Source organism: Leptodactylus fuscus, chromosome 8 (genome assembly GCF_031893055.1).
Source record: "Leptodactylus fuscus isolate aLepFus1 chromosome 8, aLepFus1.hap2, whole genome shotgun sequence".
NCBI classification, from domain to species: Eukaryota; Metazoa; Chordata; class Amphibia; order Anura; family Leptodactylidae; genus Leptodactylus; species Leptodactylus fuscus.
Genome location: NC_134272.1, coordinates 25,593,295 through 25,608,027, shown reverse-complemented (window position 1 = coordinate 25,608,027; position 14,733 = coordinate 25,593,295). Strand labels below are relative to the sequence as shown.

Genomic DNA, 14,733 nt, shown 5'->3' with positions numbered 1-14,733 from the left:
TATTGTCATTTCATTTCAGCACAGAACCCATGAAATAAACGGAATCCGTCTTGGATTTTTATATCTGTCACATGGTTATTAGCAATTTTTAGACAGTTTTTTTTCCCCAGATTTAGTGAATAGGATATAAGTACCCCACCATATGCATTACTGGTAAAGTACTATTGAATTCTAGAACACATACATAGATCCTGTGATCCAATGAATTCTTTATATGTGTCAAGATTTTGTCAGATTTAATAAGACTCAAACTACTTTTGAATGTATAGAAATATTTTTTCATGATTAAAGTGGACCTTTCACCACATCCACTGACTCAACATATGTTAATAGGCTCCTCTCCCCTGATTCTGGTGCAATTGGAAATTTTTCTGGTCCTCGCCATTCCTGAGCAATCAATGGAGGTAGTTTTGGTGCCTGATGTGACTTTTAGGCTCTGTACTGTCTGAAGGGCAGTGTCAGGCAGGGGGCGTTATTCATATCGCCCACCAGGGGGGGACAGTGTCAGAGCTCAGAATCATAACCCTTGCCTGCTCCTGTCTGACACTGCCTATATGAAAGTAGAGAGCCTAAATGGCATACAAAAAAACTGATCTAGTAAACCTGACTGCACTTACTGCTAAGGGATGGTGGGGACTAGTGAAAAAAAATCCAGTTATGTTGGAAACAGTGGAGCAGCAACTATTACATAATTCAAACAGCTTGACTTGGCTATAGTGGATCACTGTAAGGGACAATGTTTGAGTGACATTTACAACATCAGAATGTTTAATTTAAATTTGCATAAATTATTCTGTATATTATTATTGTTATATAGTTATAGAGGTATTTATACTACAGAAATGTATGATTATGGCCACTACCAACTACTGGAAAATGGCTTGGCTGTTTCTGTAACTACCATGGACTTGAATAAAGGTTGTCAAAGACACAGTGACCACCACTCCATTTAATCCCCCCTGGGTTCAGCAACTGGTGGCCGCCTCACTTTGTGGACCAAAAGTCAAAAGAACAAGAGATGGTTAATTTGTTCAAAGGAAAGTGTCATAACTGAGCTGTCAGGTCACATGTATGATACATGTATGACAGTGTATCATGTATGTTAAATAACTCCTGGATACAAGCCAGTGTAATCTGAAGGTGTTTAGAAAAACAGGTATGCATATAGAGACAATATAATAATATCAAATCATCACAAATTCAGTAACGTTACAAAAGTATAACAAATGTGTTAGATTATATAGATACAAACTATTCACTCTGTTCTAATTGAAGTTATATCTGCTGAATAGTGCAATATTAGTCTATGTTCTGATACGTATTTGCCCCATGTAGCCTCATAAAGACTTTGGAATATTATTATCAATCTAGCTTTCTTAATATTATTACTCTGAAATACAATGTATCCATTATTGGTGCAAACTTCACAAGAAAGGGCATTTTCAGCACCATGGTCAGCTCCGTCCGAGGACAACTGAAGCTAATGCTACAGGATATACTTCCTTGTAGGCAGCCGGATTAAGCTGAATTTGCTGGTTTAGGAGTTGCTAAGTGTTTGTACATAACACTTCTAGATTTGGTAGACAGTAGAAGACACTAAAATCTGCACTATGTACTCCACTAGTGTTAAAAGTGGGCACATTGAAAATAGGACTTGAGGTGTGGTGTCCGGCAGCCTGGATGATTTAGAATAATCTAGACCAGGAGTTCAGAAGATAAATCTTATATGTCTTAATGAATTAGGTGCATCTTCACCCCGGGCACCCAGGGAATCAAGACTGGTGTGTGAAATGCTAATCTCAATATAACTCCCCTCCATTATTCACCAATTTCAAGTTTTCTTGTTTCTATTCAGAGACTAATACCTGTCCTGGTAATCTCCAACTCACACATAGAGATAGAAAGAACTCCAATACAATTAAAGGGCTTGTCCAGTGATATAAAAAAAGGTCTTCTAAGAGTATAAACGGATACATTTATCAATAATATTTGAGTATCAGAAGGGCACCAATAGCCCAATTCTATTATCCTCATATAAAGGTTATCTCAGTTCATGAGCTCGGCAAGAACCCTCTCATGTCTCGTAATGAGGGTACTTTACCCCTCAGGAACACTGTGTAAGAATTTGGGGACACCCCTAAGCTGTGATAGGACGATAGATAAATGTCCTAATCTAAAGGGGTTGTGCTAGGTTGCTATATATCATGTGGTTTCATAAGTTGCTCATACCACTATGTACAGTACAATGCTCACAGTGCCATCACTTACTCTGTTGGAGTCGATTCGTGTCCTAGAAGTGTAGATTGGAGGTGGGATGTTAAAGGCCTGAGGAACAAGGTACTCCTCAGCATCTATCATGTCTTCTAAATCTTCATCATCAAGGAGATTTTGGAAGAACTTGCTGTGGTTAGGACTGGGAAGCTTCATACGGTCATCCCCCTAGAGAAGAAAAAAGTGTTCAGAGTCAGAACAATCTGTATCTATCATCTATCTATCTATCTATCTATCTATCTATCTATCTATCTATCTATCTATCTATCTATCTATCATCTATCTATCTATATAAAGCATCTATCTATCTATCTATCTATCTATCTCATATCTATCTATCTATCTATCTATCTATCTATCATCTATCTATCTATCTATCTATCTATCTATCTATCTATCTATTTATCTATCTTACCCGTCTATCTATCTATCTATCTATCTATCTATCTATCTATCTATCTATCTATCTATCTATCCTTAATAAATACATAGCTTAACATGAACGCATTACATTCTTATAACACAAGGCATTCAGTTCAACTCCATCAAGATGCACCGCAGAGCACAAAGACAGTGAGTAGCCCCAGGAACACATCTCAAGACAGTCCCTCCAACACTGCATAATTTGATTTATTCCAGGGACATATTGACTGAATCAGGAAAGCTATGCATCAAATGAGACTATCCACATTACCGCTTCTCTTTTGCTTTATCTCTGCTTTTCTCCCTGTCTACCCCTCTAACAGAATCAATTTCTGGACAGCATTTGACAGGGTCTGGTGATTCCTTGTGCGAGTTTTTTGGACTGTTACCGTTTGACATGGTATAGAGGGAAGCAGCTGAGCACATTCACCTTCAAACTTTTCACAGCTCAGAGGACAGGATTTAAGAAGCTCATTAGCTCTTCTTCTCTGCCTCTATGGGATCTTTGTGGTTGAAAGAAAATCTTTTGTCAATTTTTTAGTTTTAACAGTATTTACATCTAGTTGCAGGCCACTAAAAGTCAATGTTTTCAGTGATTTCTCGACGAAAGTAAATTCAAGTTTTCTTAATATAAACAATTGCAGTTTTTATCTTCCCTATCTCTAGGCCTGCATCAATCCATTTACATAATTACTTATCCATGCTACATCTTGAAACAAGCGCCGCGTCTGTTAATAGGAAATGGACTGGGGTGTATTAAACTAAGCTTACAGACCAAAGCGAGTAGCTATAAATATATGTCCTTGATTCTTCCTGTGAGAAGCCTTTTAATGTTCTCTTCTTACAGTAGTTATTTATATGTGTATTATGACAACAACGATGGATCATACTACCTGAGTGTCAATGTTGAGAACAGTAGGCAAAAACGGGAGAATGTGGAGCGCTACTGGTGTAAGGTGATCCAATTATGAAGAGCGACAAGAGAAGATATGATAAAATCAATTTATTGGTTCCAAGGACATAAAAAGTCAATGCGTTTCAACACCGAGCAGGTCTCTTCATCAGGCCAATCACAGAATGTCCAAAACGAGCTTGGCAACCATTGATGGTTCCCAAGGCCATTTTGATAGTTTTCCCTGTATAAGTCTCTGTATAGAGAAAGCTGTCAATCACCGTCTGTGAGTGGGGTAACTCAATTTTTTTTTTTCAAAATTACAGAGCTATGTAATGTCTAATTTTTATTGTATAATAAATAAATTAATTAATTAATAAATACAATTTATTTGATTCATATAATAATTAAATTATTACATTTTTCCAATTCTTTTTATCTTCATCGTAGTAATACAACAATTAAAAAGTTGTAGCTAAAACACATTTTAAAAATAATCTTAATTTTTTTTATTTTAATTAATGGATTTTTTTTTTTTTTTAAGTGTCCAACTATGGGGTGTTTATTAATGTTTATTAATAATACACTGGAAAACTCTGACTATTCCTAAATTATGCCCTAGAAGTTATTGTTTGCTGGAGCTAGGACTATCCTTTAAAACCTGTGTATAAATTGAGCTTTCTCCATTTGTTGATCACAAGGGTTAAACAATATGGCTCATGGTATTCTCCGAATAGAGATGGCCATATGGTACGAGTAGTTTTCCATAGCTGTTGTCACCATATAGTAAAGCAGTATTGGATCCCCCAGAATTGCCTGTTCAGATGTATGAAGATATCAAGGCACAAAGCTATAAAGATCCATCAAGTTCAACTTTTATTTCTACGGTGTTGATCCAGAGATTCCCGATTTCCTGTATTGCAATAAGAATGAATCCCTGGACCAATGTTCCTTATCCAGAAATTTTGTAACCATAAGTTGTAAAATTTTTGAGAACGGCATTCAGGAACTTTTTGGACTTGAAGGATATCTTGAAGAAGATCTTGTGGCTGAGAGTTCTCTAACCACACGGCTCTTAAGATAAGGACGTCCTCCCTACGGGGATGTAACCTTTATGCGGGGCTGATGAATGGGTCTTGGGTAGAGATGAGCGAGTAGTACTCGATCGAGTAGGTATTCGATCGAATACTATGGTATTCAAAATACTCGTACTCAATCGAGTACCACTCGCTGTTCGAATGGAAAAGTTCAATGCAGAACCAGCATTGATTGGCCGAATGCTATACAGTCGGCCAATCAACGCTGGTTCTTCTCCTACCTTTAGAAGTCTTCTCCGTGCAGCGTCCCCGCGGCGTCTTCCGGCTCTGAATTCACCCTGCCAGGCATCGGACCTGGGCAGAGCCGACTGTGCATGGCCGCTTGTAGTAGCGTGCGCAGTCGGCTCTGCCCAGGCCCGATGCCTGGCAGAGTGAATTCAGAGCCGGAAGATGCCGCGGGGACGCTGCAAGGAGAAGACTGCTCGGAGGATCCAGCCGACCCTCACTCGTGGACTTGGTAAGTATAATTTGATCGAATGTTGCCTACCCCTGAAACGAGCATTTTCCCCCCATAGACTATAATAGGGATCGATATTCGATTCGAGTAGTCGAATATTGAGGGGCTACTCAAAACGAATATCGAACCTCGAACATTTTACTGTTCGCTCATCTCTAGTCTTGGGGGATAGGACTTCAATGAATCTTATTAACTTTAACCAAACTCTAGAAGCAAGGTCACCCAGGGCTATTCATGTAACCCCTCTATATTCTAAGGAGTGAATGTTCTTGGATAACGGATTAATTATTCTTAATGAATAGATATTATACAATATATGAATACAGAAATACGAGATGTTATCGCCAATTTAGCCTTTATGTAAAACCTTACATAATATCACCATTTCCACTTTCTTTTTCTGATCCTTTAAAGTGAGAAGAAAATTTCCATAATCGTGAAAGACACAGAGAGCAATCCTATAATTATGTTTCTTTAAAGAAGTCAATTAAACTGGCAGGATCTACTTAAAGTCTTGTCCTATGTGCTCCTTTAAGCAAAAGGCCACCTGCAGAAGACGGGTGATGCTACGGCAATTACATTCTTATAGAGTCTGACACTACAATCCTGTATGATATCCCCGTATTCCATTATCTTCCCCAGCATACAATGGCAGTAACTCAGTATCTCTGAGGACAATAGAGATATCCTAGCTCCTAGTAACAGCATGGTGACTACAATAGAAGAACAGACACAAATGTGTTAGAATAAGCACAATGAACCTGGATTGTAGGAACATGTGGATAAAAATGAAATGTCTGCGGTACGGGAAATAGTTTGCACATTCATGAGGAGGCAGATCAAGACATATCCAGGGTTCTGGGCTTGTAGCATTACGAGTGGAAGTACGTTTTAGGGGCTGATGTGAAATCCAATTTTATTATCATTATTTTTATTACTATTATTGCAGAGTGTGATAACCAATAAGCACATAATGCCATCATCTTTAGCAAGTTAATACACATTATATACAGATGTGTCCACTCTCAACTTAGCTGAAATCCGGTTAAGGAATCCGATTTTTCTAAATTGAATACAATATTGTGACATGCTAGCAAAATCAGCCGCAATTCATAACATAAGCACTGGGGGGGCCACAAAAAGGCACATACAAATCCAAATCGGTACTCTCTTCGAATTATTAAACCCTTCCTAACCAAGGCATTTGATGCCGAAATATCCATGTCAAAAAATGTATCTTTTGAAAACAATGAATTCTGTGTACTGATTTAGAAAGTGCTGTGGAATAATTTGGTGCTATATAAATAAAAATGTATTATTAAGATTATTATTATTATTATTATTATTATTATATTTTTAATTTAATAGTTAATGGTTGACATAATAGGACGTGAAGAAATTCATGCACATGCTGTAGAAACGACCATGTACAATGCATTTTATATGACCTACATCCTATATGCAGTTTTCACCGCTGCAGTCTCAATATCTAGTTTGCACTTCTCCCTGAGCTTGTGCATGGAAACTAGCCACCATACTCTGCAAACAGTAGCTAGAGGGGAAACAGCTCCCTAATAGAGATGAGCGAACACTATTCGAAACAGCCATTTCGAATAGCACGCTCCCATAGAAATGAATGGAAGCAGCCAGCAGGCAGACTGTGCCGGTGGACGGCCGCTTAACCCCCCCGGTTGCCAGCTATGTCCATTCATTTCTATGGGAGCGTGCTATTCAAAACGGCTGTTTCGAATAGTGTTTGCTCATCTCTACTCTCTAACTTTCTCTCACTAGGGTTGAGCAATCGGGATTGGAAAAAATCGGATTCCAATCGGTGATCGGTTAATTTCACGATCGCGATTGGATTTTTGATCCCGATCTTTTCCAGCAGGATCGAGGTCGAAGGTTATCTCAAGATCGGATCAACCCTAAAAGTGACTTTTCCCACAGAGAAATATTGACTAGGGTTGAGCGATCGGGATCGTAAAAGATCGGATCCCAATCGGTGATCCAGCAAATTTCATGATCGTGATTGGGATCAGCTGGAAAATGATCGGAAATCAGATTTTAAAATCGATCCTGAAATCTCAAGATCGGCTCAACCCTACCTCTCACATATTCAGAAACAGACCCAGAATTGTGCAGGACATATATACAGAAGTTCTGACTTGTATTGATGTGGATAAAGCACTTGGGCTGACATAGAAACTTCCTATTCAGCTGCAGCAACATTTTAACCCCGTGTTTCTTCTTCTTTCTCACTGAGCCCCTGCTCACCAGTATTCCTTCCTCTCCATACACTTCTATGGATACGTGAAATCTGATACATCTGTGATCTTCAGTCAGATTAAGCAGAATGTAGTAGGGAAAGAGCCAAATAAGTGGAAAAAGGAGACTTTTTTTCTGAAACATGTTATCAAGTTGCTTATAACTGTACTAAAGATCTATGTAAAGTTTGCTGAACCCATAGGGACCATGTAAGCCCATACACGGGCTACATTTTATAGAAACCTTATATGTTAACAGGGCTGGGGAGATGAGGAAACATAAAGTAGTCAATCGGATTACATAGTTCTGCATTCTCTTCCTTAGGCATAAATGTAGCATAGATATGGTACCTGTATAACAAGATATCTCTGAGGGTCTCTTGCCATCCTAGAAAATTCCGCAGCCAGCTCCTTAAATTTGGGACGACTATCAGCATCTATCATCCAACCTTTGAAAAGAAAAAAAAAAAAATATTCCAATTCATTTTTTGGACAAGGATGACTTTTGTAAGCAAATATTGACAAGTGGAAATCTGAAAAGTCCTAAAAACTTCCTTCCAGTATGCTCACGTAACACAATCTTAGATCTAATATTTGATTTATGAGAATGAAATCTCAACCTCTAGCTCTGGTAAAGGTAGATCTTGGTGCTGCAGTTTGAGGTTTGTAAGGAGTACTCTCCATCCATGGAACTATTGTAGGATGTAGTAATAATTAGAGATGAGCGAGTCACCCGTATCGAACAGCACGCTCGCATAGAAATGAATGGACGTAACCGGCACGCGGGGGGTTAAGCGTCCGGCCGCCGTCAAAGCGGAAGTACCAGGTGCATCCATTCATTTCTATGGAGCGTACTGTTCACATCGGCTAATCCGAACAGTACTCGCTCATCTCTAGTTAATAATTAATAATAGAGGGAATTCATTTAAAGGAGATGTGCAGGATTAGAAAACATGGCTGCTTTCTTCTTCTCAGGAAGTGACATCACTTTTGTTGGTCACATGGCCATGCTGCAATTCAGCCCCCTTCAATTTAAGGGGACTGTCTTGTGGCTTTGCCATGTGACCAATGGACTTGAGAAGAAGAAACCAGCTATATTTTCTAATCCTGCACAGAATTTGTTGGTTCTCCAGTCATGTCTAGTAAATGGTTGTATTCACCCATACAACAATTTTGTTACATATTTTCTTAACTGCTCCATTAGTTAATCCTCCCATAGGTGGAGGTGGACTTGATGGACTGATGTCTTCATCCAACCTCTACTATGTAACTGTGTAAAGGAGCATTATACTGTCACCACGACCTAGACAATGTCGGAGTGTGTACGGACGTGCCCCTAACTGGTGATACCCACTTACCAAATGAATCATACAATTCTAGGAGGAATAACAGAGGAACATCAAGGAGTCATAAGAAAAATAAAAAAAAACATGCTCCACAACTATTTTTCGTGGAATACAAGTACACTAAACAGATAGGTCAGAGAGGTCCTCTTGAAATGTCCTATACATAATACTTCCAAAAAATTGTCATGTTAGGGCTAGGTCCCTCAGGCAGGACTTCTGATGATTTACCTATGCATCCCATAACTATCCATATTTTAATCTCCTACCCAGTCGGCTAGTGCTCTAAGACGTCTCAGTATTTCTCTAGTCCAACTTTGTCCCTGGTGATACGTGTTAGGCTAGGTTCACACCTGCACTCGGGTTTCCGTTCTTCAGGTCTGCTTAAGAACCTGAAAAACTGAAACCAAATCCGCTAAAAAGTGGTTACCTGTGGAAACAAGAGGACCCCATAGACTATAATGGAATCCGACCCGGTTTCTGCTCAAAAAATGCAGCAATGCTTGCAAGACTTTTCTCTCCGCATTTTTTAAGCAGAACTATGGACAGAATCCCTAGACCTCCGCTCCCTGAACTGTGCTTTGTACTCTACTACTGTTCTTGTTGCCGACTTGGCCTGCCTGACAATCCATTTGGATTTCCCACTGTACTGCGTTGCCCTCTTGCTGACGACTCAGACTGTACAACTATGATTTACTGTCTGCCACCACCTGCCTCAGCCTTCTGGATCCCTGGACCAACACCGCAACCCGAAACATCTGCTAGTAAGAGATCTCATTGTCTGATTTGCCATGATTTGTGGTACGCTATGCGTTTGGCGTTTCCTGACCCGTGCTGCCCCACTCTGCAGTGCAGCCAAATCCATCCCCACCATCTGGGGCTCTGGTGAACAACATTGTGGGGTTGAAGTTGGTGCAACCTGATGGGGGGGGGGGGGGTGTTGGATACATGGTACTATGTTAACCATTTTAATCAGTACATCTAGAGCTGGTTCTTACTTTGGCTCTGAATTGCATCTGCTATCCTAACACTGATCCATGTTCTACACATGTTACATCGTTGAAGTAGCATGACACCCTTTCTAAAGAAATATGTTGCAGTTTTCCATATCAGGACAGGGGTAAGATTATTCCGCAATGGTTTGCTGGGCCCTCTGGCAGAGGAGAAGTTAGTTATTTGTGCCAAGGTGAAATACGTGTCTCTCTCCAGAACAAAGCATTACAGAAAACCATATATATCATGTCCCTGCCTCCCGCTCCCTCCGTCTCCCAAGCCCCCTGTTTACTGGTGCATGTCCTTTCTGTGCTTACACTGAAAAGATAAAGTACAAAGCATTTCCAAGTATTTGCAGTGCAGCTCCCGGGGATTTAACTCTTGTGCGCACCGTCTGTCTAGTTATAGCCGCTCATCTTGACCATGGGCTGGAAAACAACTTCACCTTCATTAACGGAATAGACTTTTATATCTATCGATTAATCTGGTGCAGTTTTTCTCTTTGAAAGGTCGGCTATCATATATAACAGAAAGAGTTTTACCAATTTTCATCAAAAAAAACCTCCCAATGTCTAAGTGAGACGAATATTCCTAAAACCTTTTACATAACGTCTAAAATTAATGTTTCACGTATCTATAAAAATGACTGAAAACAATGTATTTGACGTAAAACGCTACAGATATTACAGAGGATGGGTATAGAGAAAGGTCTAAAGGTCTTTGCCTGGTAATAGGTTGTGTTTTTATAGTGTATTGAGGTTAGTGGGACAGGGGCCATTGACAACTTTGAATACAGGGGCTTGTTTTTTTGGATCTTTTTGAAAAAAAAAATGCACATTTACTCAAGTAGTGATGGAGAAGTAACCTATCATTATGGTTTCCTATATAACACAAACCCATGATAGAGTGCTAGATCCATCAGCTACACCTTATGGACTTCAATGGCTTATAATTAGGGTTGAGCGATCAGGATCGGGAAAGATCCTGATCGGCGATCGAGCAAATTTCACAATCAGGATCGGCTGGAAAATGATCAGAAATCAGATTTTAAAATCGATCCTGAAATCTCAAGATCGGCTCAACCCTACTCATAATGGTGTCTGCCATGTTCTGTTATGGAGTTTGTTCCTTGGTGGGAAGAATACTCCTCGATCCTGGAGGATCGAACAAGGACCTTCTGATATTAATGTGGATGCAACTTAAGGCTATTTTCATAAACATTATATGGACATTTATTATTGTTCCTATTAGAAAAAGACACATTTCCATCAAGTGGACATGTTGGAGAATGTGGATATAAGAAAAGGGTTTCACTGCACTAAACCAGAACTACAAAAAGATTCAAGGACAATCCTTTCTGATCCAGAGCAGTCTGTATGATCCCATCAGTTTGGATTCACATTGGGTTGAATTCCAGGTGGTTCAGTTTTCAATTTTCTGACCATATCATAAATACCAATATTGTAGTCATCTGACATTGGTCTTATTCTGTATTTTATACACCTTTAAGGGAATCTATCAGCTCAGTTTAACCCCAAAACCACCATTATTACCACTTAAGGCCTCCCGTGTGTTATCCAAAGGTCACTGCCGCCCTCCTACAAAAAATATGTTTTGTTTCAAGGAGTTCTCCTCTCCTTCAAGTCAAGGAGTGGATAACTAATGCAAAATGTCCAGATCTCCATGATGGAACCCCAGCCCCTACACGGTGATTGACATCCCTTAGTCCTAGTCTGGCAATTGCGATGACTTTAGCAGGGATGACGGATGTAATCTCAGTCGAAGGACCAAGACAGGGCACAAACAAGTTGGCTTCTTGCATTAGCTTTTCACTTCCTTGACTTCAAGGACCTAAGTTTTGCATAAGGAAAAAAAAGTTATTTTTTGTAAAATGGCATCAGCGCTTGGGCATTATAAGGATACCACTAGAGATGAGCGAACACTGTTCGGATCAGCCCTTCCGAACAGCACGCTCCCATAGAAATGAATGGAAGTACACTTTGCCGGCGACTGGTCGCCGTGCCAGGTGCTTCCATTCATTTCTACGGGAGCGTGCTGTTCGGAACGGCTGATCCGAACAGTGTTCGCTCATCTCTAGATACCAACAGAGAACATACACAATACCCTGAAAGGTACTGAAGGTGGTTTATGTGGTTTAGGGGGTTAAATCAAGATGACATACTCCCTTTAAACCAATTTCATTGTATGATGCTGGTCCGGTAGGTGCTGGATTACTGGCGATACATTCTGGAGATCCATTATATAAAACATTGTATAATACCAGTTTTAATCACATTGTAGCGAAGAGTAAACTTATATAAAATAACTAGTTTTTCTATAATTTAGTTGAAATCTTCCTTTCTCCAGTGGAGTGCACAATGGAAGGTCAGACATGTTTTTCCTATTGACTGTTTGCCGTAGCAATAAATAAATCTGCAGTTCCCCGGGATCTGCTTGAGTCAGCAGGGGGCATTACAAGACTCTGCATTCTTGTCATGAACATGCGACGCGCCCTAAGTCTCCTATTAATAACCAGCTTATTCATCCTCACAGGTTTCTGGTACTGTTATGTGGCCTTTCAGGATAAACCAGATAGGGAAAAGGGACATCTCGAAGGAAAGGAGGCGGTAATCGCACTTAAATGAAGCCAGAAGCTCCGGAGAGATTTCGCCTGTAATGAGATTGAATGGACTGGAGAGACACACTTCACCAGACAAGTGACTCGCTGTTTTCTAATTACATTGTGGGAGACATAAGTGTTATCCCCAAAATATATGTTGTGCTTGGATTGCTGTAATCCTGTATATTGCTGAAAGTGAATATGGAAAATCTGTGGCTAAAGAACCTAATAAGTCTTTATGTTACATGGGCTGTATAGAAAGAACTACAGTATTACATGTAGGAAGTGTAGGTCATCTTGCTGTATAGCGATTCTGATATTTTACGTCTAGCAATACTGAGTTTATTAGGGCCTGTTCACTTTAATGGCCTCCATTTGACATATACATCAAGGAAAGCTCCCATAACGTATCCAACAAAGTTTTCTAATAGTTGCGATACAATCACATTTGTCACCCATACTTTAGGATCTCATATTAAAGGGATCCTATCATTAGAATCCCATTTTTCTAACACATAGGAATAGCATTAAGAAAGGCTATTCTTCTCCTACCTTTAGATGTCTTCTCTGCGCCGCCGTTCGGTAGAAATTCCGTTTTCCGTCTTTATGCAAATTAGTTCTCTCACAGCACTGAGGGTGGTCCCCAGTGCTCAAACAGCACTGCGGGCATCATCAGTGCTGCGAGAGAACTCTCCAGCGATGCCTCTATCTTCTTCAGGAACTGGCATCTACGCGTTGTCTTCCGGCCTGGCTTTCAATCGGCTCCGCACCTCTTAATAATTCAGGTGCACCCACATGTGTCACAATTGAATTCTACGTGACTCAGGAGCTGGTGTAGACTTCAGGTATAACTCACACCAACTTTTTGCATGAGTTATAGTAAATTTATTGGTGTGAGACTTCCCCTGCCCTAGCCCGTCTTGGCCTCTGCCAGCTCTGTCCACTTTAGTGGTGAGTGGGCCAAGGATGGACCGCATCTACACCCATATGAGCAAGACAACTGGCCACATGGGTTTGAAAATTACCCCAGTGTTTCAATAAGCGAATCCTCAACCCAACCATATTGGTCCCCTCATATAACCCACACCATCATAGATTCACTGGTTCATGGTGAACGCATTGTCTATATTCTAAACATATCATAATATTTCTCTATGATGTAAATCTAACATACTGACATATTTCATACTATGGTATAAAGACCTGCCTTTCCTCATATTGCTCTAAGCTGTCAGATATTCAGATGGGGATGTAGGAAGTGAGGTTTGTTAACACCTCTACATTTCTCACGCAAGCCTAAATCGGAGACTGAGAACTAATAAAACAGATGTCAGTATACAGAATTACACATTACTAAAGAAACAGCGAGCGTGAGCATGTGCTTCCTATCAACAACTTGGCTTTAGGAGACTGGCGCCCGTCTAATAGCAAGAAATCCAGTTTGCAAAGTTTTAATCAACAGAGAAAAAAAAATACATATATATATATATATATATATATATATATATATATATATATATATATATATCACTAATTCATTTCCCCAATTTCACCCTTGATATGGCTCTGGGATATAAAGTGAAATATAAGTCTTCCTATTTTCATAATATGGGCTATGTTTTTGCAAAAACTTATGTTTTGATGCTAAATCGTATAACCCATAGAGTAGCATGATATCAATAATCAGTTCCAACTGTAATTAGCTCCCCCTAGTGGTAGCTATTTATAGCAAAAACTATACAATGTGGGGAATGGACTAGCATGAAAGACTAGGGTCTCCGACAGGTGCTAACTGTACCTGCTCTATAAAGATGTACCGGTCTCATAATAACTTAGACAACAGAATGAAAATCTACTCCAGCCAGGAACATAGATTTCCCATATAATTCACATGAATTTGCCTTATGTGAGTTATAGTCTGATTTGGCGGGAAGTCACATCACTCTTGGGTCAAAACCCGCCTGCCACGACTGTCGCGGCTTCCGACAGTTGCGGCTTCCCCCTCTGGAGCAGGCTCAAATGATTGGGCCAACCCAAGAGATTGCTGCCACCAGGCAGCTGCCGCAGCTCAACGAGCCGCGGAATCCGCCTGAAGAAAGGACAGCCCACTTCTTTTTAGACCACCATAGTGAGGGGGTGGATTATGACGTGGATTACGCGCCATAATCCGCCCCCTCTGTGCCCGTGTGAACGAGCCCTAAGGTGCCCCTGTGCTGCCTTCCCTTGGTCTCAGTCATTCAAAGTGTTAGAAAGAGGAAAGTGGCACAACAAGTATCCATGGCCAAATATGGGCCAGTAGATGTATCAAGTCAGATACCAAGGTATCATGTCGAAATACTTAACTCCTCCTAAACAGATGTATAAAATGAAGTA

General features: G+C 40.1%; 1 protein-coding gene across 1 annotated transcript in view; it reads right to left on the bottom strand.

The window, feature by feature from the left end:
* The window catches only part of ERBB4 (erb-b2 receptor tyrosine kinase 4), a 703,330-nt gene that overhangs the window by 30,300 nt on the left and 658,297 nt on the right, over nucleotides 1-14,733 (bottom strand). The window contains exons 24-25 of the mRNA XM_075284941.1: nucleotides 7,756-7,853; nucleotides 2,269-2,439 (exon numbers count right to left, since the gene is read on the bottom strand). Coding sequence (XP_075141042.1) covers nucleotides 2,269-2,439; nucleotides 7,756-7,853 — 269 coding nt within the window. The remainder of the gene's footprint in view (nucleotides 1-2,268; nucleotides 2,440-7,755; nucleotides 7,854-14,733) is intronic.